The sequence below is a fragment of the Drosophila melanogaster genome, chromosome 3L (genome assembly GCF_000001215.4).
Source record: "Drosophila melanogaster chromosome 3L".
In the NCBI taxonomy this organism is placed as follows: Eukaryota; Metazoa; Arthropoda; class Insecta; order Diptera; family Drosophilidae; genus Drosophila; species Drosophila melanogaster.
In genome coordinates this window covers 10,476,126-10,497,064 of record NT_037436.4, presented here as the reverse complement: position 1 = coordinate 10,497,064, position 20,939 = coordinate 10,476,126, and the positions used below count along the sequence as shown (strand labels likewise).

The 20,939-nt window shown below is 38.4% G+C and overlaps 3 protein-coding genes across 4 annotated transcripts in view; all 3 read right to left on the bottom strand.

Moving 5' to 3' along the window:
* The window catches only part of Rbfox1 (RNA-binding Fox protein 1), a 112,601-nt gene extending 96,948 nt beyond the window's left edge, over positions 1-15,653 (bottom strand). For both annotated transcript variants that reach the window (NM_001259778.1, NM_001259779.1), the window contains exon 1: positions 15,120-15,653. The gene's annotated coding sequence lies outside the window, so the exon portion shown is untranslated. The remainder of the gene's footprint in view (positions 1-15,119) is intronic.
* S-Lap4 (Sperm-Leucylaminopeptidase 4) lies at positions 4,131-6,204 on the bottom strand. Its single transcript, NM_168411.2, has one exon. The coding sequence runs from the start codon at positions 5,889-5,891 to the stop codon at positions 4,317-4,319; it is 1,575 nt and encodes a 524-aa protein (NP_729613.1). The 5' UTR covers positions 5,892-6,204; the 3' UTR covers positions 4,131-4,316.
* A 1,964-nt stretch (positions 15,654-17,617) lies between the features above and the next one.
* Positions 17,618-18,551, bottom strand: CG46430 (uncharacterized protein). The gene is made up of 2 exons (NM_001382146.1): positions 18,003-18,551; positions 17,618-17,710 (listed from the first exon to the last, which is right to left on the bottom strand). Exons 1-2 carry the CDS (start codon positions 18,526-18,528, stop codon positions 17,679-17,681), a joined length of 558 nt encoding a protein of 185 aa, NP_001369044.1. The 5' UTR covers positions 18,529-18,551; the 3' UTR covers positions 17,618-17,678.
* Positions 18,552-20,939: the final 2,388 nt, after the last annotated feature.

Below are 20,939 nucleotides of genomic sequence, written 5' to 3'. Positions count from 1 at the left end.
CCGGAAGTACGTCAAACAAAGGAAATATTCTTAGTAATCATTAATCATTTGCCTGTGGCTGTTCAAAATATCTACCACAAAGTATGCAAACAATAGACTTCAACAGAATATTGAGTCGAAGCCAAATTCCTGCTGAGATTTCGGCCAACTTATCGGCACAGCAAAGGAAAATATTCCCTTTCACTTCGATAATATATTCAAAAGGCACCGGTCTTCGAATTGATAAACCAATGAAATCAAGCCAAACTATTTTCCCAATTCCTCTCGGGCATATGGCGCCAAAATCAGTTAGCAGGCCTGTTATTAATACGCCAATCAGCATAAGCAGCTGATGCGTTGATAAAGCCCAGGGGCGGAAAACTCGGAAAATAGGGGGCAAACTCGAGGGGGGAGAAACTAATTCACAGACCTCGGAATCGTCAGTAGTCATAAATTTAGCCAGAGGCTAGAGAAAGTAAAGCAAAAAATTGCAGACAATGTGAAGCGAAAATTGTCGGAATTACACAAAGAAAATATTAAGTAGCCGCACTGTTGGCTGGGAAATATTGAGTATATTTCCTTGAAAAAAACATTTCTATTATTAAACATTTTATAAATATTAATGAACGAATTTCATGTATATGTTTTAAGTATCAATGTATGAGAAGGTTCCAAATGTATGTTCATAACAAATAATGGTTCTCACCCAATTTGTTTCCGTGTATCTATGGAATAGAGTGGTGCGGCATGAGGAGAAAACTACATGGCCGCCTCGCTTATCGCTGAAAGAAAATCAGCTAGCAAAACTACTGGCCTTTGTCGAAGGACTAGAGAATGAAGCTGAAGGAAGCGAGCGGAAGTGCTCGAAAAAAAAAAAGAAAATGTGTAAAGCCAAAAGAATGCCACTCGCTCTCTACACAAAACGCCCACGAACAACACACAAAAGGTCTGGAAGGAAGTCAAAGGAGCCAGAAGGAAAACCCAGCGTTGTGTGCTCCCATGGATGGAAAATGGACAAGGGGAGTGCCAGGATATGGCACAGTATGATAAATAACAGATGAGCAAAGGGTGTTAGCCTGGTTGCTCCATGTTGACTTAAGGGAAAAAACCGGGAGCCTTAGGTAAAGGGAGAGCTCGGGAAAATTGGGTTCTTTGCTTATTGAATGTATGACATCGCAGCCAACACTAGCAGTGGATTCATAACATGATGGGTGCACAGGCGACACACCAAAACCAAATTAATTTAATATTAAGAAACAGCTATTTAAAAATGAAGGCACAAGAATTACTAAAACAATATCTTAAAGCCGTTTGTATAAAGTAAATATGACTATTTTTCTTCTTATTTTTTTAAAGGGAATATGAATCTGACTCAAGATCTCATTTCATACCAAACACTTGAGGTTACCAAGTGATATTCAAAGCTTCTTTAGTTCCTTCAATTTGCCCCCACATTTCTTGCGACATTACTTTTTGTCGCCTGGGAAGGAACAGAAAAGTGAATAAAAAAAAGTACTCATGTTAAAGTGTCCGCAGGACTTTCTTGAGCTCCGTCGAAAGTTGCAACTCGTGGCGAAATTTCCCCAAATACATTGGCTGTGAGAATGGCATGAATATTAAATTGCGATTATTGCCACTGGCAATGTGAAGTCGTCTGACTTGGCAACGTTTGATGGCATTCGGTTTTGAGTTTCCCGGCATGTTTGCGCAGATGTTTCCCTGGTAAGCCACTACCAAGGCTTCTCTATCGAATTCAGATTAAGAGATAGATCCCCGTTGGTACTAATTAAGTGCACTTCAATTAAGTCGGGCATAATAAACCGAAATATTTAAACTCTGTCACATGCATACGTGGATATGAAATCCAGACTTTGCCTCAGTTTGTCCCCATTTCGGTTTGAGTTTTGGCTTCTCTCTCCATCTCGCTATCTCTCTATTTGATTGATTAACGGCCTTCAGCTGGGCGTGATGTTGGGGGCGGATAAGTGGGCGGATAAGGGGGCGTATGGCTGGGAAGTGGCATGGTAAAAATTGGCTCGATGCTCTCAGCTTGATGTGATTGAGAATTTGATTTATTGGCAGCAAACTAAGTTTAACCAACGTCAAAAGCATTCAACCGAATGGAAGTTGACACTTTGCTTTTCGATATGCAGAAATACACTGTGGATATTAATTTTCAATTAAATATTCGAACTTTAAAAATATCTAATATTTTTACATCAAAAGCAGCAGGCTGTCAATGAAAAATAAATCAAATTAACAGGCAATAAGGTAGGAACCACATTTAAACTTCCAGATTTTATTTTTCGTTTCTTGTATTTTCAATTTGTATTATTCTTTGACTATTTCTAGCAACTTTAAATTATTTTTTAGCACTTTTTTCCTAAAGTTTCATGATTCAATATTCTTTTTTGTTGAAAAATATAAATTAGGGCACTTCCGTAAAAATTGTTGCAATCAATCTGCCAGTAAAAAAAAAAAACTTTGATCAAGTTATCAGAGTGCAGATGTGAGCCCCATGGCAGATGTGAAAAACTTTTTCCTTGCTTAATTAAAAGGTGAAAAGTAAGAAATTAAAAAGCTGTGAAAAAGTACGGGCAAGAGAAAATCAAATTAAAAAGTTACATGCTCCACACACACGTAACCCTCTCGCTTTTATGGCCTTTAGTCTTCAAAATCCTGGCTAGACCTACCGATTTTTCCTCTCGGTTTTCCACATTTTTCCTGGCCACTCACATATGACATGAATACGTATATACATATATACGTATGTATATTCTAAGCCCATTGTGCTCACTTGGCTTTTGTGGCTCAAGTTCGAAAGAGGCTTTGTCGTTGGGCCACTGTAATTGAATTTGGCCTTTTGTTGACAAACAAATTATTCTTGACTTAACCAGTGAGGCCATAAAAGAGTGAAGTAAATTATGTTAATTTTTCGTTGTACTCATGGCACTCTTGGCCAGGAAAATGCGAATTTAATTCGGTTTGTGTACAATCCAATATATTTAATGGCTGCCAACACGCCCGCACATGGAAAACGAAATAAATTGAAAACGTTGCGGCCTGAACGTGTGGCCAGGAGCAAAGGGCCACAGGACCACAGGACCAAAGGACCAATGGCCAAAAGACCACGGCTTTTCCATAAGCGAATATCTGTAGATAAATGTCCAACGGTCACGTGTGAAGCAGTAACTGCTGTCCACTGGATAATGACGAAAATGGTTAATATCCGTTCGCTTGGAAAAATGCGAGACGCACATAAAAACGAAATAAATATACATATACAAGACCATCGCAAGGAGAGTGTCGTTCGTTTATTGCGCGAAAGTATTCTTGTGTCATCGGAAAAGTATTTTAATGAAATTTTAAATGCCAATCAATACGAGCCATAAGAAAGGAAGTCGGAACTTCCGCGTTGCTTTCAATACTTCGACGAGTACAAATACTTTTAATTCGCAATCCGAAACGCATATTAACCGATTGCCGATTTGCTTACACAGCTTTTAATAAACTTTCCGGGATCTTGGCAACTTTTACGCGGCTTGTGGCTTTGAAATTTTAAGGGAGAATTGTAAATGAGCAAGAAAATCAACATTAAAAGAAGTTTTAAGCAATCGGTTGGAGGAGTTTACAGTATAACTTTTCAATTTTCGAATAAGCTTAAAACGGTTACATATATTCCATATATATATGGCACGAAGCAAGAAAACGTTCACGTTTAATATCCAACCCATAAATGCGCTGCAAGGACCACCTGATCCTTTTACCTACCTCAGGATACACACGACCCGGCACACATATCGACATTGCCATCGCCTTTCCTCGGCTATTTATGATAATTCAAAGTAATATCCTGGAGCAATTTCATCAACAAAGACACACGGCTGGGAGCGAGTTGAGCTCTTGTGGATATGCAAATATCCTTTTGCCAGCCCAGGATGCCCCCAAATCCCCCCATTTCATTTCAGCATTGTGGCGAAGGAGGCCTTCGAAATGGCTAGAACGTGTCAAATGTGTGAAAATTGGGTAAATTTGTTTGTCTAATTGGGAGGAAGGATGATAGCCATTATTCGTCCTTGAGGTCTTTAATTTGGCCAAAGGCAGGTGTACCTTATAGAATTTAATCGAAAGTAATGAATTGAATTTGTATTGCATTTTTAAAACCTCTATATATTTTACATCTCACAAGAAATTTGACAACTTTGGACACAGGCATCATCTTAACAAAACATTCTGACATTGGACTCTTTTACACAAAAAAATTATCTGCTGCGCACTTCTTAGCAATTCGGCTTTAAATCCGATCGGATTACACCGACTGCATTTTCAATGCTAGTTCACTTTTGGTTGGCGGGACAGGCCATTTGGTAGAGAAACTGCGCCAGAGTGCGAGTTGGCCTGCCTGTCATGTACTTTGCGGTGAGATAGGGTACCAGTCCATACTTGGTTAGCAGTCCAGTGCCCCGGGTGTCCAGATGAGCCCAATCCACACAGGGTACCAATTCGTGGAGTACCGCTGCCGCCAAACAGGAATTCGCCAGTCCTCGACCATCATTGCTTAAATCATATCCCATTTCATCGGTGATTTGTTTCCTATAATAATTCCACAATGGCAAACGCCAAACTCGATCGCCAGTCAAAGCTCCTGCGGACTGGAACTGCTTCCAGATGTAATGGGAATTGGAGAATATACCGGTGGCTCCGCCGCCGAAAGCCTTCTTCACACCTGAACCCAAGGTGGCCACATCGACTACCAAGCGAGGCTTGTATGTGCTCTGTCCGTAGAGCAAGGGATCTGCCATTACGACGACTCCGGCCTTGTCCAGATTTCGTACAGCCATCGATTTGTGATTCATTAGGGTGACCACATCGCCTGGCTTACAGGCCATTCCCGATGGCATGTTCTCGCACAGCGGGATGATGCAGCAGACATTGATGGGCAGGGCCAGTGCCGCAACGCAACGCATCATGGCCACACAGGATGCAGCTCCCGACATGCAAGCCCTGTACTCCTCCATTCCCCTGCATTTCCTCAGATTCATGGCGCCCGAGTTGAAGGTAATGCCCTTGCCCAGGAACAAAATGGGTTTGTCCTCGGGATTGGTGCCGCAATAGGTGATCTCCATCAGAACCGGTGGCTCACAGCTGCCCTTGGCAATCATGAGGAACGAATGAAGACGCTGCTGTTCAATCCACTCCATGGTGCGGATTTCGACGGTAATGCCACAGGGGCACAGCGCATCTACCGTGGCCTGGGCAAAAAGCGTTGGTGTCATGCAACAGGCAGGTGTATCACACATCCTGCGAGCTAAATTCTGAGCCTCCGCCTTGAAGACACCCCGGGTCCAACCTTCATAGTCCGGAGATTCGTACAGCTCCAGTTTGGGGATGTGTGGTGGCTTCCTCTTGGAGTTCATGTCACAATATCGCCAAACGGCCAGAACGGCGCCCTCGGCCGCCTGTTCGGCATAGTCCATGCCATCTACAAAGACTTCCGAAACGCCAATCTCTTGCAAGGATCGGGCTCCAATTCCAGCCGCCACACGTACATTCTCCATGCCCTCATCGAGCATTTCCAGTTCGTTGAAGCCGATGCCCTCGAGGCCGACACCAACCACTGCCATACTGCGAAACTCTGGATCTATGTTGTTGAATATCTTGCCCCTGCCCAAGTGGCCAGTGATTTTGCTCTGGCAAATCATCTCCTGCAACTTGCCATGCAGCCGATCATTGACCTTTTCGCCAGCTGGCGTTAGCTTTGGGTCATTATCGTTCTCCTTCTGATAAACACCGACCACAAGACCCTTGGAGGACTTGGATTCACCACCGCAGGCGGTACGTATTTGGATCAAATGGGAAACGGGCAGACGACGCTGGACTACTGACTTCAGAACATTACGTAGTTTGTTCATTTTGAATTCTTAATTTCTTATCAACTTGTATGTGTGCGCGATCCAAATTTTGTTACTACTATAAATTTCGTATTTACTTTCGTTATGCGGCGTATTTGCGATTCAGCCGTTTAAATTGCAAGCAAAAAACTTTTTTTTCACGAAACATGAAACACAAGACACGAAATACGACAAAAAATTTTGATGAAAACTTTAGTGATTTTTTTCTATGTTTTCCAAAACGGGACTAGGTACACGACACTTTCGAAGTATGAGTTCAACTGAGGCTTTTATTCCAAATACATCGGGCTAAAATATTATCAGGCCGAAGTTGATTTCAAGGGCTGCTTTGCAAGGGTATTTCAAAAAAAAACTTTTTACACATATATTTTAGTTGTTAAACCCGTTTAATCTTCAGATTTCATTTGTGTAAAAGTATACATAACCCAAACTGAATATTCATTTCATTCCCTATATGATAATAGTCTACTTGTGCCATTCAAGTGATAAGATTGATTCCAACCAACAGCTGTTTCCTCAATTATTCACTGTATAATTCAAGGTAAAACTAATGGGGTTCAAATGATTTAAGCGGCTAATTGAACGCAAAACTTAACCAACTCGTTAATTCATGCAAATGAGCTGCATTGATTATCTGGATGATTAACGGAATGAAATGGAATTCGTTTGATTTAAATCAGCACAACGGCTGCCAAATTAATAAACTCCAACTAGTAATGCGTTTAGTGGTAACACATACGCACATTATTTACGTAATTGGTTTACGCAGTTAACCACCTAACTAACTAACTAACTAATAGGTTTAGTTTGAAAGTGCAATTGAATATCTTCTTTTTTTTTGTTCATATTACACGTTTGAATGGGTGTAATGTTTTGCAAAAAAAAGTTTTGCTTGTTAAAAAGTTTTGTTTTAATATTGCTAGAATATATTGTTTCATTTGTTTTTATAATAAAACAAACATTGGGTATTGATTTCATTGCGCTTGGAACCATATTATTTTACTGCACAACTTTGAATTTATGTTGATTTATATTGATTTGACTTGACTAATGATTTAGTGATATTTTTATAAGCCCATTAAAGAAAATGCTTTTATAGTTCCTCTAATATACCATTAAAACTTTTCCTATAATCGAATTGAAAATCACATTTCCAAAGCACTTTTGACGCTTCCTTGGAATCTTAAGTGAGACACATACTGTGTAAGCCAAAAACAAGAAACAACAGCAAAGTGTATCTGTAACTCTAAGCCCAAAGCAGTTTTCACTTAAAGTTGCTGCTGGAATATTTGTTGTTTCAGTTGGGTTAGCATTTTGCGGAACTTTTCGGCTTTGGTGAATCTGCAGGATGCCGCTCCACCGGAACCATGTCATAAAATGGTGTTGATGATGTCTGTCTGAGTGTGGGTCCTTATGTGCAGCCCGTATGTGTCTACATACAAATATATATATATAGTATGGTGGTATTTAGGTATTAGTGTTGACAACATTTGCTGCCAACAATTTCATTACCGCCACATTTAAAGTTTTGCCAAGCACACATTGAAAATGAGACAGCAGAAGATACATGGCCTCCTAAATGGTGGCACTGCAAAAAATTACGTGCCAATTGGGAAGTTTAATCTAGAGCACCATATATGTGAGTAATTTGGAGATAGCATAGATTGTCCATCTTTTTGTGGTTAAAATATTCACTAAAAAATGGAAAGCCGCCAATTATTTAGCTGAAAAAGTATTTTTTTAGTTTGTTTTTGTCTGGGTAAATATTCTCGCAGTGCACATGTATGTATGTCCTTGCAAAAACTCGCGTTCAACTCTCGCTTATGACTAAGCCAGCCGGTCGGTGCTGTTTCTATTTGTACAGCAGTCAGGCCATCCATCCAGCCTTTGGCCCCCTGAACTCTGCCCTCTGAAGTCCACTGGAGAGCTCCACCAGAGCTCGTTATAAATGGAAAACTTTGGCTGCTTTCTCAAGTGGTTTTGCTCTACTATTTTTTTCCCCCTCACCTATTTTTCCGCACTGTTTTTGGCTGTTGCTTTCAGTTTTGCAGTTCACATTTGATTCGAAAAAGTTTTTTGCGCTTGTTTATTTTACTTTTTAATGAGAGAGACATGTCGGGGAATCGAGATCGCATGTCCATGGTATTTGACGATTAGCCATGTGAAATGGTTGGTCAAGTTCCTTGGTTCCGTGGCGGCGAAAACTTTTCTGTTCTTATATATTTGGGTTATTTTCCAGCAGGACCAAGTTCCCGGAAAAGTTTCATGATGGTACGAAGAGGTGCAAGGGACGTGGAAATTTGTCAAGTGGCAATTTCAACCGGTGGAAAGTGTCTGTGCAACAGTTGAACTCACATTCCACTCATCGCATGAGGCAGTAGAATGATATCTACTTGTCTGTCAGTCTGCATAATATTGATTTCCCCAGCTGGGTGACGTTTTTTTTTTTTTCATGATTTCCAACAGGACTTATGCACTTATCCTTGGTCCGATTCCGGTCCTTTGGCAATCTTCAATCTCGTTCTCTAGTGGCTGACTGGATAACACACAGTTTGAGTGTTTTTAATTTCAACTTCCCTTTAGTAGGTATCCGCATGAGTGCGATACTGAGGATATCGAAAGTCACTGAAGGACGCATCATTTGCCATTTGAGCACTGGTATTTTCTACTTTTCTACTTTTTGTTTTTAGTTTTTTTTGCTGCCCTTCTGGCCATTTGCATTCATTTGTTTGCCATTGAATGTGGAGCAAGTCTTGTTTGCCATTTTATTGAAAGTTGCAATCAAATGATTGCAGAATATGTCAGTGCCATCGACCCGTATTTTATTTATTTCTTGTTTAGTTTTTGTGTCCCAATTTTGCTGCTTTTTTGGCATCTCTATTTTGGTGTGTTTTTTTCACAAAAGTTGGTGGTTTTTTAAGCAGCTGACAAAAACAGGTCACAGTTTTTTCACTTGGTTTTCATACATAAAGCTTGCCTACAATTGCTTGTTATATAATGTCATGTGAATTGAATTTCTGTGTTTTTTTTTTTATCAATGTTAAATTTATTATTATTAATTTTGGTATGTTTTTAATATTCTTGGCCAGTTATACGCTTAACTAAAAAAACAAACTAAATAAGGAATGACTTTTAAGTTGAAACCATTAATTACCAAATTTTGTAGCCAAAAAGAACTGTAAATATGTAGTCTCATTCATTTCCTTTCAATTCCTTTCAATTCCCTTCTAATTGCTTAATAAATCGGTTAAACAAACTTTCTGTTGAGCTGCTTAGTCCGAGTTTGCTGAAGCCCTCTCTCTTTTTTATCTCGCTTGACTAAAGTTCGGCAAATTCCGAGCAAATATATAAATAATTGAGTTATTTGAGGAAGGACGGGGATGAAATTGGCTGAAACGAGATGTGCTCATCACTTAAATTGAAGGCAAATATGTAGTTGGATTTCCCCCATTCCGATTTGCCATCAGAGGCAAATTGAAAAGTTGCTAGCTTCGAACGAAAATTTTGCAAGAGGTTTGCGGGGGAAAAAAAAATGAACGAGAAAATGGCAGGAGAAGCCAAGGCAAAATCCTGGCTAAAACATGGGTGTGTGTTAGTCACAGAAAGTTGCAGCTTAGTTTGGCCAAAAGGGATAATTTACCAACCATCCCCTCATTGGCTGGCAATCAAAAAGTCATCCTGCCCTGGGTGTATGTGCATTTATTTGATTTTTTAATTGAAGATTAAAGTTAATTGAAATTGATCATTATTGTGATTGATTGAGCCGACGACCGTACTATATTTTCCTTTCATTTCCCTGGAATTTAAGCCGATTATGGCGAAGGCCCAAATGAAAGCATGCAATATGCCTGAGGAATTCCATTCGGTCACGATAGCCCCCAAGAAAAATGGCCCATGACGAAAATCTACTTGTCAGCCACTTTTCAAACAGGAAGATTCTGTGAAAGAGACGGCAAGATTGAGTGAGATAAAGAATTACACTAATTAATTTAAGAAGCTTTGACAATCAGCATCTGTTTGTTCTAGCACTTGGGAAAAATTATTACATTTGGAACTAGAAACCATACGAAATAGGCATAAGATATTGAAATATAAACAATTAGTCAAAATGTTATATTTTTAATCACAACTAATTATAGGTTCTGATAATGTAATTTAAATTTAAGTATAGAACAAATAAATTAAAGTAATAAATTGACTCAATTTATTTTTCAAAAATAATCCCCAATAAATCCTTATTAAAGTCCAAAAGTGTGTATTATGTAAAATGTAATCCAGATGAGGCAGTCTAAGTTTTTGACAGTGCAGCGGAAAAAGCGCTGACATTTATTAATGTTAACGCATCAACAACAATCGCTCCGCCCAATGGCGTGGGCGTGGCATAAGCTACACAAGTGGAATTAAATACGCATTTGCGTTGTCAGCTTCACAGTGAGCAAAAGTGACTTTGAAGAGCGCGTCATAAAAGTTTGTAAAAAGTCTCGGGTGGGTGGATAAAGAGATTTACCCAGGCCACTCTGAACATAATAAAAAATGTGAAGGTGCCGGATCGTATTATGAAAATGACATTAAAATGGCAAAAGGATCATCAGGAGTAAGATAATATAAAAAACGCTAGAGAGAGTCTCAAATCATTAAAGTGGATTCAAGAGGCAATCACAGCGATTTACCTACTGCTCTTAACTCTCACTGAAAGGGCGCAATTTCAACCAAATGGTAATTATTTCCGAGCTTAAAACTGCATAGAACTGAAACAATTTGCTGGTTAAGCAAAAGTAAATACTTTGGGTAGATATTTTTGTTCTTGGGGGTGGAAGGCATCTTAAGGGTGGTAATGGATAAAATCACGAGAACCATGTCATCTTTGAAATTTATCATATTTCTCTAATTTTGGTTTTAAACTTATACATCTTATAGTAGTTCGTAACCTCTGCTTAAGAGTTCTTTATATAACTCAGATAGTTTAATCTGTAAGTTAGTTTTACGTTTCTTTATTTTTTCACACAAAAAATTACAAAAGTTGAATTTTTCACACCGAACCAATGCCTAATCCCCTGCATGTTGATCCAGCGAACATAACTCATACGTACAATATTATTTGTGGTTTTTGCGCTGCATTTTCAACATTTGGCGCCATTGGCGATTTGACGCGCAAATACCTAAATCAAAAAAAAAAGGAAAAAAAAATTGAACAAAATTTATTTTTACTGTGTCCTGTGGCCACACAAGTTATGAAAACAAAAGGAAGTAAAGAAAATGCAGAAAAGCAGTCCAATAGCGCCCAAAAGTCTGCAACTGTTAAACTGTTATACGGCCAACTAAGGTCCAAGACAGCATCACCAAAAACTGTGCTACGAGCAAGGTCAAAGTGCGCATGATCGAAGAGAGCCAAAGAGATGTAAGATGAAAGGGCGGATGCAATGGGCAATGGCAGTGGCAAAAACAATTTAACTACATGCGAAGCAACAAGAACAACGAGCAAAAGGCCATGGGGTTTAGGCCAAAAAACGTAACAACGGCCTGACCTTCACCATCACCGCAGTTCTTTTTTTTCAGTAAAAATATCTTATACATGGTGTATGCCACTTTGAGGCGCTTGTGTGGGTGCGTTTGAGATCTGCTTTTGTTGGCTTAAATGTTTTCACGCTAAATGGAGCAGCAGCATAAGCAGCAGCAGCTACAGCGTCATTGTGGCGGCATTGATACGCGGAAGTGGAACCACACGGCGCATACTTAATGGGTGCGTATCTATGCACTCGACAAAATAAATCCAAAAAATATGTTATTCAATGGTTGGTAAAATTAAAAATTCGATAATTTAACAAATATAGCAATCGATCTATAGTGTATCATACCAATTAAACAGAATGTTTAAAAATCCTAACATTTTAAAATTATATTACAAATCGATAGCTTCATCTTATAAGGTTTTCTTTCTTTTGTTTTTCATAATACAATAAATTACTATTTTCTGGTTTTAGTTAACTAACTAACTACTTTTTTTTGTATCTACTATCTGCCCTAGTGAGCCTGTATCTCTGCTTGCATAATGATGCCAAGAGATCTAATGAGTTTGTTAACCCCAATTTCGAGCAAAATGAAAAGCAATTCATCTCTCGTGGAAATCGTATTCAACCCAATGATTGAAATTTTGCGGATTTTTCACATCGATTTGCCGATTTTCTCTGTGCAATTTGAATGCGACATTTACGATGTGCTGGTTAAAAAATATTTGTTGTCATTCGTTTCGGCATCGCTGGAAATATGCTGGGCATGATTGATGATATATCTGATTGAATGGGGCTTTCGACGAACTGCCTGATAGATAGATGGTTCAAAATGGAAGGACTAGCAGCAGGTGGCAGCTGCCAGGATGTAAGTATCCTTCGCTAAGCGGATTTCAACCAGGCCATCATCATCAGAAAAGGAGTTTATTTCTTTTCTGTTTTTGGCTTTTTTTTTTCCATGTGGTCTGCGTGTGCGGAAAGTTTACTGTTTTTCAGAAGGAAAGAACTTAAGTAGGATTTTTCCATTTCCACTTTTCGTATGCTAATGCAAGGGGGAAAGTGGAAAAGAGAAGCATTTAATCAAGTTTATGTGGAATAAATTATATTTATACGCTTTTCTTTGAAATAATGGTTACAGCGTTGCCATTAGGCTTATTAGAAAAGGGAAAAGAAGAAAAATGAGAGGAAAAACCACCCAAAGAAGTCAAAGCGATTAAGATGGATGATGCCCGAAAGTGGGGAGCATAATAAGACAAATTATTTGCAAGGATATGAAAAGGGGTTACAAAATGGAAGGAATAAAATACTTTTCATTTCAAATAATAATTAAATAAATCAATATTCAATAATATAAGTATATACTGCTTGGCAATTTCATTTAAAAAGGCTAGTTTCAAAATGAGTTGAGTAATAAAAAAAAGGAAAGCATTAGATCTCTGCATACTGCAATGCACATTTTTGTACATATAAACTGTGACAGAAATACCCACAAATTACATGCTCATAGAATCTCGGAAACATATCGTGCACATAAATTCCTACTCTATTTTATTGAAATTCTGTGAGGAACGTATGTGCAATCTCTTCTCATTTTTTTTCTGTTGAATAAGCATGAAAAATATCATGTTGCATATTGTCCGAAATATAGTTTAGAAGTCTTGTGCAAAAATGCGATGTCGCAAGTAAGCATAAAAAAAAATATCAGGCACAGCACCCATCTGCCACCCAAAAATGTGGATCTGCTCATGTAAATAACTGCAAATGGAGCTGTGGAAAAATATTGTAGTTGACAATAGAGTTTTTCATTGGTTGGCTAAACAAGTCAAGGTTCGGAGTTTTTTAAGTAATTGCTGCTTATACAAATTTACGGTGCAAGTTTTCCCTTTGTTAGACGAGATAAATGGGGGTGGCATATTTACGCCCCATGATTTATGGCGCTCATTTTTCGAGGACATTATAAAAAAATAAAAACTTTTTGGTGGGTCAAAGTGAAGAGAAGTCAAACAAAGATAAGCGAACCAAACTTTGATTTTGTGTGCCATTTGTTTATTGTTCTCAATTGTTGTTACATTTTGACTGCGACACAGGTGGTATATTTGATCGTTTTCATGTCCTTATATTTTCAAAAGGGCCATTTTGAGCTACTTTTGTAGCGTTGATAAATGAGAGCCATCTTCACATGTCACGAAAGTTTTAAGTTTTTTAAAACTTTTTAGTATTAAAATCCCCTATTTTTCTAAGCCCGATATATACAATAGGTATCCTTTTTTGCGAACCAACGTTGATATTTTCAAAGACATCCTTGTTGCATAAACAGGACCGTGGACCGTGAAGTATTTAGCATACAACCAAAATGTGGAGTCTCATTTTTCGCTCGCATATTTTCGCCCACAGCTTTTATCCTGCAGATGACGGAAGTCTCAAAGTGACAGACAATTTTAGCCTTAACAAGAATAACAGCAGCACGCTGAAGTGATGGAAACTCTAGCCACATGTGCGCAAATATTTTTTCCTGCTTCTGGCTTCTACCGTCAGTGCCTTCCAGCCTCAGTCAGCATAATAATGAATTACATACGGTGGAGATTCTTGTGCCGGGAATCCGGCAATCCTAGCCGTCATCAACATCGGGCAACAACTACCTATGGAAACAGTCTGAGCCACTCGCTTAGCTTCCTTGCCACGCTTTGTTGGCTGCAGCAATTTTACAATTGACTGTTTCTGCTGTTTCTAAATGGGGGAAACTCCCCGTTTTGCAGTGGAAACCCCCTTTGTTTAACGGGGAAACGGGATGGCGAAATGGGTGAGTTTGTAAAACGCTTGACTTGTTTTACGCATTATTTACTTAGTTGGGATGCTAGCTACCTCTTGCTCCACATGTACATGCACGTGTTTGTATAAGCTCACGCAGGAAAAACTGTTGTCACAACTTCGATTTTGTTATTTAAAGTAAAGTTTAAAGTTATTTAAAGTAAAGGCTCAAAGTCACTAAAAAGAAGTCTTAAATTAAGCAATAGAAAATATAAGCATACATTTTGGCTTAAAAACTATAACTATCGATGCAGAACCCATTTCTCTCAGTGTTGCTGTGCGTGTATACCCTTTTAGTTGTCTTTGTGCGTCCATTCCGTGGGGGATAGGGGCGTGGCAAATGAACTAGTATAAAAGTAAGTTTGCGGCAAGCAGCAAAACGTTTGGTTACAATTAATTTCGTACTCTGCGCTGGGTAATAAGGGGATATATGCACAGATACAGGGTATGTGAGTGCCATAAAAGGGGGGAGATTGTGATGCCCGGTGGGGGGGGGGGTGGCCCCTTAATGTGAGCAATTTGAAATGAAAATCGGCCCCGGAGTCCTGTTGCTGTAAAAGTATTTTTGCGGGCATTTCTACCATTATTTGCATCTCCAGCTGAAAATAAATGAAGGGTAAACGCAAATCGAAATTCCCTGCCAGACCATCAACAATGGAAGTCGGGCAAATAACAAATGGAAAAATTACACGAATATCAAATCAAAATTATCTTTACGTAGCGGGAGATGTTTTAATGCGGGACATAAAGCAAAAATGGGCAATAAAAATGTTTTAAATGCGTTTGGGAAATGGGCAAATTCTCAAGATATCTCAGCGGAAGACTAGTCCAATAAAAGCTGTTCAAATGGGTAACTTAATGTGCTAAATGGGATACATTTTTATTTCTGTGATATTTAATAGCTAAGGCTTACTTGATCGACGTGCTCTTGTGAATCGTGAAAAAAGAATCCGTTTGCTGTCCGAATTACTTGTGGTAAACACACGAAACAAACACACGTTTTTGTGTTTTCTTTTTTTTTTTGCTTTTGGCACTAGATGCTAAATGACAGGCGGCTTATGCAACATTTATTTGATATTGTATTAAATATTTAACGCACGACACGACAAAACACTTTTGCCTCATTAATCTAACGCACACAAGAGCAGCGGGCAGAATGAGGAAAAGCTGCTAATTGAAGCCGGCAGCACAACGAAATACACAGTGCACACACAAAAAGCACACACAATCACAAAGGGACACTAAGCCTTTAGTCGTTGATTGATACGGATAGCCCAAGGAATTTGAGGTTTTTCCCACTGCGGGTAATGGGACTTGGGGTGGTTTTGAAAAATTTGTGACGTTTTTCCTGTTAACACGAGAATTTTACGCGACTTGCCAATGCGCGAGGCGAAAGCGATGAGCAAAATGTTTTCCGTCCTCACGTGAGCACTTGCAATGGGAGACTGAAATTTTGCGCAAAAGAGCCTGTAAGTATGCAGCAGCCTTTGCCGTATAACACTACAGTCAGTATAACAGTTTGATGCTTACTTGAGGGATGAGAAAAATGTATATTTTTGGTGAAAGAGCTCTTTAATGCCACCTGATAAAAGGTAACATTAAATTTGGTTTAATGCACAACGACCTACGGCATCATCAGCATAAACTTGGCCAACTATTTAACCACAAAAAATAAGCAGAAAAACAGAATAAATCTTATAAACATATGTGTTCAAGGCAGAAAACCATTTCCGCCAAATTGCCCAAGCCTAGTCGCACAATTTATTTTTATTTGAACCCCGAGAAGTTTATGGTTTCTTCTTTCCCCCGCCAAAATGCTGATTATTATGATTATTTACTCAGCCTATTTGTGTGTGGGCGTTTGGTTACATAATTAGGCCATTAAGTATAAGTGCCCAAGTCTCTGATTTCCACATTTCCACGGCCCAGCATCACAAATCGATCAGGCTGGCAAACAAATTCCGTTCGACAAAGAGAGGCAATTTTAAATGGAAACAGAAGGCTATAAGGAAAACGTATTTTCAGCAGCAACTTTTCTTTGGCGGAAAACGTAATTGAATTTTTATTGACATTCTAGCGGAAGTGGAGGTGAGGACAGCTGTCACTTGAGCGACGAAGTTGCCTGGAAATAAAGCGCAACTATTTTGTAGAAAATGACCAGGACAGTAAAGTGGAAGGACGAAAATCGGGAACGAAGAACGAAAGCAAAACCAAAAATCTAAAGAAATCAAAAGAAAAATATAAATTTCGGAAAATTAATTCCGTTTTTTAAGGCCGCTTTAAAAGGGGATTGAGCAAGGGATTGCCAAGAATAACCTAATTAGGGTTGACTTAAGGCAACCGATGGAAAATTTTCCGCAGATTAAGCTCGAAGAAAAAGCCCAACGAAAATATTTAAAAATAACAATTTAAAATTCAGCAGGAGAGAAAGAGAAAATGGAAAAGGGTTGATTTACATGAAAATTGTATTGAGTACTTTTTAAGACTTTTTTTTTGTAGTCATTTTTGTAAATTTGTTTACTTATACTTTGTAGATATTATGGCTTTACAAATGGCATTCAAACATTGTAATCCATTCTTAATGGCAAATAGATAAGTTTATAATTACAGATATAATTGCTTTTCTATATGGCGATCCAGTCCAAGTCCGCTTACCAATTAAAGTTCGACGTAGCCATTTGTCATGACTATCTGCATCATAATATGCCACTATTATCATTTACAGCCACCCGTTTTTGTCCAATCGCTTTTCTCATTACCAGGAGACACCCTCGTCTCTGGCCGGTCATTAAATTATTTTATATGGCACATTAAAAGTGAGCATAAACACACAAACTCTCACTGGCCCTTACTTTCTCTACTATACGAGTGTGTGTGTGTGTGTAGAGTAAGTGAAATGCATTTGCAGTGGGGGGGTGTGGTCATAAGCCAAAGGCTTATGTGGAAAAGTAAGAGAAAGGGGAGCGGCGTCTGTCCGAGTGGCATTTCCATCTGCGGCAGGTTCTATTTGCTATTATTATCATAGTCGGAGTGCTTGGGCGGTTATTATTGTTACCACTGAGTCTGCTCGTCGGCTTCTAAGCAATTATTTAAAGCACCGCAAGGACGGGAGAAATGCAGGGACAACTCTCCCTTTCTCTGTCCGCGGGGAAATGAAGGCAATGTCCAGTGTTGGCTGCAGAGATTTCAATTTAAAAACGAGGCCAAACTGCTGGGCGAAAAGCCAAGGGGGGGGGGGGCTTCGCACACGTGTGACCATACTTTTTTATGCCAGCACAGCAGGTTCTTCAAGCACTGTTTTAAATTACATAAATAAATTCTATTTTTAAACTAGCTGTATGCTATATTTATGTACAATATTTAGGTAATAAACGGAGAAAATATTTTAGCATAAATTTATTTATAAGTTGTAACTTCAAAATACATACGAAAATAGTCACATTTTAAGGGGAAACCTATTCCAGTTTTCAAATTAATTGCTTTCTATTGCATCAACGGTCGGTTCTGTAAAAAATAAACATCTTTTTTAGCTCTTAAAAATTAATGCAATTTATAGTTAGTATAAAAAACTTGTTTTTTTTTTCGCTGTGTACCAATCACCTTTGCTGTACAGTTTCGTGTGAGGCTTGTTGATTGCGTGCTATTGTGGCGAGAGATGCTCACATATTTATTTACAATTTAAATTCAGTCAGTAACGCCGACCTTCTGAACAATTTTCGCACCTGTCACCCTTTTGTGCCTTCTTAATTGTCGCAATCAATTGGGCCAACAAGAGGTTAAAAGCTTAATTTATTACCTGTATTTCGTATGGATTTTGCCAGCAGGCAACGGATCTCTTTTAAAACCATTTTATAATCGGTTCTCAGTTCGATTTTTGAAACCGCATTTTCCGGTGCTGATTCAGAAATCTCTGGCTTTATGGCATCATCGTAATCGAAAAGTGTAGACTCCGTATCGTCCATAACATTATACCATTCCAGTTTTCTGCGTATGGCTTGCATTATTTGTCGTCTGTATTGGCAATCTTTACCGGATAAATCACTAGGTATTTCTAAAATGTCATCAATTTTTTTAAAAGGTGATTGTTTATATTCCTGTTCGTTAGAAATTTGATTTAAAATTTGTTGAAATTGATCCATCTTTATCATAATATCCAATAGAGTTGCATTTAAATTATAGTTTGCAACAAGACATTGAAAAACAATGGCAAAATTTGGCTCGTCTTTTGCAGTCATAGCCTCGCATTCTGAATAGGTTTGGTTATTCTTCTCACTGCCATAAGTAAAACTTATAAATTGCAACACGACAAGAACTAGCAACATCGTCTGTCAATGATGAAAATCAAACTGATATCAATACGAACTAGTCGAACTTGTGGCTCCATTTCTTGTTAATTGATTTTGTACAGTTAGGCATATTAAGTGTGTGTGTACGAGCTGAAACATTGTCGATGCTCTGCCAACTTTCAAAATAGAGCCATAAATTTTATGTGGCACTTGTGAGGTTGCAAACTTTCGGAAAACTTGCAGCTCATCCGGGTTTTCCCGCGTACTAGAGTTTTGCCAGCTTCACTTCCTTTGTGGCCTCATTTGCTGCCAGCGGCCACCATAAATAATCCATACAAATTAACGCAGCCGTGCACACTTAGCCGCACCTAAAAATAAGACTTAAATAAAATAAAACCCAAAAACCACTGAGCTCTCTTAACAAGAGCACTAAAATATACAACAGTTTAATCGACACCAACTCGCTGGGTGGTTTAAAAAAGAAAACGAACTGCTAAAATATATATATTTTTCGGTATAAAAAATAGCGCTTAAGCTTTTCGCATCCTCCAAACCATTTCAGGGTAAGCAAAATTTATTGTTAGCGGAAGTTGTCTTTAATGGCGAACGAGCAGCCACACCCACAAGCCCATTGAACCATGGATCCCCAACTTCAGGCAGTTTTTACCCCCCCAAACTCCCCCCAGCCATTTATTCAGTCCGCATTAAGTTGACCTTCAGAGCTGCAAATAATTTCAACTCATTGAGTTTAATGTCCTGCGCCGTATGGGCGTGGCACAGCCATTTATAAGGTCTCTGTGCCACTTAAATACAGTCCGTTTCGAAACTAAAGTTCTCAGAAAATGTGTTATTATAATAATAAATTATTGAATGGCAGATTATACTTCATTATATTTCACATACTTCAATGGAACTAAATTAATTCAATATGATAAATCCTTTCAATGAACTGTCTTTAAAAATATTTTTATCCAACCTTATAGTTGCGAACCACTCTGTATATTATGTTTATCTGGCCACGTGTTTTCGCCCAATAATCGCATGATTTATGGCTAACAATGGTCAGGGCAGTTCTTATCCTTCTTGGCTCATAAATATTTTGCCAGTCTGAATTTGTTTTCTACCTTTTTCGTTCATATTTTTGTTTCCAATTTTGCTGTCCCACAGCTTGAAAATTGTATTTTAATGTGGGAAATGGGACACACACTAAAATACACAATATTTGGCCATATTCAAGATGTTGGAAGGACGCTAATGCGTTTATAAAGTGTTAACATGGCGTATGCGTAATATTTAATGGCAGCTGTGCAGATGGCTGACTTTCTTATACCTCCTTTAGTTTATGCATATATTTTGATTTAAGCTTATGAAAAAGTGTGCTACGCCCTATTTTATGGCTTCGTGATGGGCTGTGCTTTTGGATTAGAAATGGGGTAAAACAATTTACGAGATTTCATGAGCGTTTTGTCCGTCTGCGAAAATGGTCGTAAATTTAATTGCCGCGATTATTGCTGCGAAATTAGCGCAGATCAGAGATAATCGCGAAGCTTAAGTTAACGACAGGAATTTACGACTTTGGCATTGCCGTGTCACATTAATTTCAACTACTAAAGCTGAAATCTAAAATAATAATAGTATTAAATTACTTAAAATACATTGAAATAACTTCTGTGTAATTTAAAACTTTAAAAACTTACGAAAACGACCATTCATTTCAATAAATTTCTGTTAATTTAAATAGACTTCCGTACATATATTTTAAAGTCCTTTGACAATGTTAAATTTACTTTTGGGCCTCAAAGCGAGGAAAATTCCCCAACGGCAAGGGCAATAATTTATGCTAATTCGCTTGACTGCCATGCAGACGCAAAAAAAAACCAAAATGACAATGACTTCCTGTGGCCGAGAGTTTTGCACACACACAAATAAGAGAGAGTATCAAGCCGGCAAAAATTAAATTGAGCCGCTTGTAATTTAGCCAATTGCACCAAAGTGACCGACTAATTGCCTGGGGACGAAGTACAGGAAATGTATTTGCATTTCGGTTAACGCACTAGAATATGCAATTCAAATGTGTGTCGCATAAAGAAGAGTGGCTTTCCATAGTAAGCCGACTCGTTAACATGATGAAGTTAAATAAAGCTCGTAGTCAGGCATAATTTATTTAAAACAAACAGACGGCTGGCGAAAAGTAAAAGTTGGACGAGGATAAACTGAGGAAGCAGACACATACATGCGATTTCTTTAACACAGTACAGGATATACATAAGTATAAGTAATGGGTTAAAAAGGTATTAAGAAGATATATATATATTAACACACTTTAATGCAATCTATTTTATGAAAAGGTTAATTCAGAATCCGCTCAAAAAATGTTACAAGGACCAAGGACATTGTGAAAAAAAAGATCTCAAAGTGTATTTTTTGATTTATGTTGTATTTTACTA

Excerpts from the sequence above, each read along its gene's own strand:
- S-Lap4 (NM_168411.2), bottom strand. The coding sequence starts at position 5,891 with ATGAACAAACTACGTAATGTTCTGAAGTCAGTAGTCCAGCGTCGTCTG.
- CG46430 (NM_001382146.1), bottom strand. The coding sequence starts at position 18,528 with ATGTTGCTAGTTCTTGTCGTGTTGCAATTTATAAGTTTTACTTATGGC. Across the intron at positions 17,711-18,002 it reads AAAATCCATACGAAATACAG|AACCGACCGTTGATGCAATA; the intron begins GTAATAAATTAA and ends TATTTTTTACAG.